At 31.7% G+C, this 2500-nt stretch overlaps 1 protein-coding gene across 5 annotated transcripts in view; it reads right to left on the bottom strand.

Annotated features, from left to right (window-relative positions):
- LOC125027947 (ral GTPase-activating protein subunit beta-like) overlaps positions 1–2500 on the bottom strand; it is a 36118-nt gene that overhangs the window by 27960 nt on the left and 5658 nt on the right. For all 5 annotated transcript variants that reach the window (XM_047617119.1, XM_047617120.1, XM_047617121.1 and 2 more), the window contains exons 4-5: positions 2071–2272; positions 1548–1712 (exon numbers count right to left, since the gene is read on the bottom strand). In XM_047617119.1, the coding sequence (XP_047473075.1) occupies positions 1548–1712; positions 2071–2272 (367 nt within the window). The remainder of the gene's footprint in view (positions 1–1547; positions 1713–2070; positions 2273–2500) is intronic.

Genomic DNA, 2500 nt, shown 5'->3' with positions numbered 1-2500 from the left:
ACAAAATCAAAAGCAAGCATTCAAAAGAAATAGCTATTAAAGAAGCTCTGCTCTTAACAATAGTTTCTCCTTGCAATGTTTGAAATTCTGCCAACATATTCCATACTATCAGAATTTTTGACATTAAACTTCTTCCTACTTTCTACATTCATGGTTATACTATAAATTCATCAGAGATTTGATTTCACACTAAAGTTATTATAAGCATTATCTCTAAACCTCTGTAAATAAGGAATGCATAAAATCCCAATGCATAAATAGGAATGATACAATAAAAATTATATAATTATATTTAAGGTCTTCCTATAATATTCCATAAATAAATATTTTATCACAATTAAAGCTATTTGAATCTATACAACTATCAGCTGTAATACAAATTGTAATAACATTATTTAAAAAAAAAAATACTTGACTCATCTATCATTAACCACATTTAAAGATTGATTGCTGAATTTCCTTAATTTACATGACATCTTATTTACCTGTGTTTAATGGAAGTAAATAAAAAAATAAAAAATCCAAAAGAATAGAATCAAATATTTTCAGATACTTAAAAGAAATAAGATAGATTGAGACAAGCCTATAATCCAACTTTTAAATTTCCTGCCTAATATGCTTAAGTTATGTTCTTGTGTACAGACATATCAATATTTTTTTTTTTCCCCTTATGATATGCTAAAAATAATAGGAAAACTGGTATGTTCATCAAGGTAGGTGCATTTTCATATTTCCATTTCTGAAATTCTGATGTAACTACAGGTCATGTAACTTATGCCAGGTGGATATCAAACCACAGGCTTTCCTCAACTATACACTTGTCTATTTAATAATAGCTGCATCAATCATAAAAACTCTGTAATCCTTCCAATCTGACGAGGAAATTTTATCTTACGGTTACTATGTAATTTGTTAAAGCACAACACATCACCTGGTGTCAGAGATATTTCTCCTGATGTGACAGGACAAAAACTAGTGCAAATGGGTTAACCCAGAGTGATGCAAAGTAAATCCCCCAAAAATAATCATGTCACTTTTTATTTGTTTGTTTTGTTTCATCTTTATTAGCAGGTTACATAGGTTTAAGCCCACTATGTTGAAGTAATTTTGTAAGGGGTATAACTATAAATAAGAAAAAAAAAAGAGCTAAGAAGAGCTGCACAGCCAACATTAAGCCAGGAAGCTCATACATCTGATATTTGTTCAAATCACAATATTCTCATTACATTTAAAAACAAGGCTGCTATAAAAAGCTTTTTAAAGCTCAAATACTTTTCTTCTGGAATCTCTAGTTTATTCACCTTCCTTTCTTCATTTCCAACCAAATTTTAAAAAAATAATTAAGTCACTGCCTCATATTATAATACTGCAACCTAACTCTTAGCCAATCCTCACATTATCAGAAACTAATTTTCATAAACATATTCTAACATTTGCATGATTCATAACATTTGCCTGCGAGTGTGAACAGCCAATCAAATATCATCAACCTGGTTTTGGAGGATTCAGTCAAACCACATTAACACATCCACTTCTCCAATGATTACCTTTCACAGTAGGTGGTGAGAGAAGAGCAGAATTGATGTGCAAAAGAAACAACAGCAGAGTCTGCCAGGTGTCTTCACTAAGACAGGGTGAGTTTTGAGCAATGTTCTGCAAGGTGCGCAGAACACGATGGCATAATACAGCCTGACGGTTGATGACATCCGGTCCTGTGTAAAAAATTAAATATGGATTACTGCGAAAGCTCAAGATAATACACTGTAATTCAGCCAATAAAGAGAATAATCAGCTAATACTTAAAGGTACAACCTCCTATGTGCAATAAGAGATGCACAAAGGAAATAACAACAAAAAGCTCACAATCCCTTGTATTCCAAGCTTCTTTCTTCAACCTAATCCAGATTTTTACAACATATATATTGGAAATTACTCTCTTTTAGGTTATATTTATCTCCTTTGCCCAATCATTTTGGGGATCTATTTTCATATCAAGAATTTTGTATTACTTTATCAATTAGTAAAGAGATTTATGTGACATACACAAAGACAGTTATAATAAAAAATTACCTTGAGCTCCTCTTGGTACAAAAAGATAATAAAAATGGTTTATTATGATTCTTGCATAGTGGTTTGGATCATTCAGTATCGGCGCAGGAACACTGCTCTTGGGATTGGGAAGCAGAGCCGACAACCATTCACAGTAAACACTCACACAGTCACGTAGGATGTCTATTTCTGAGAGTGGAAAACTCAAACCATATCCTAGGGCCTGTGGAAGGAGTTGTTCATTTGAATTTAAACCATATTCATTTTTAAAAATGTCTTAAAAATCAGTAGAAATAAAGGGTGCTACACCAAATTAGATAGCAGAAATATGGAAAATAGTAGAGATATCAACAATAATTATTACATTACTGATAATGAAAACCACAATAACAAATCATCATCATCATCATCATCATCATCATCATCATCATCATCATCATCATCATCATCA

Source organism: Penaeus chinensis, chromosome 8, assembly GCF_019202785.1.
Source record: "Penaeus chinensis breed Huanghai No. 1 chromosome 8, ASM1920278v2, whole genome shotgun sequence".
Classification (NCBI taxonomy): domain Eukaryota; kingdom Metazoa; phylum Arthropoda; class Malacostraca; order Decapoda; family Penaeidae; genus Penaeus; species Penaeus chinensis.
This window is presented reverse-complemented; position numbering and strand designations above follow the sequence as displayed.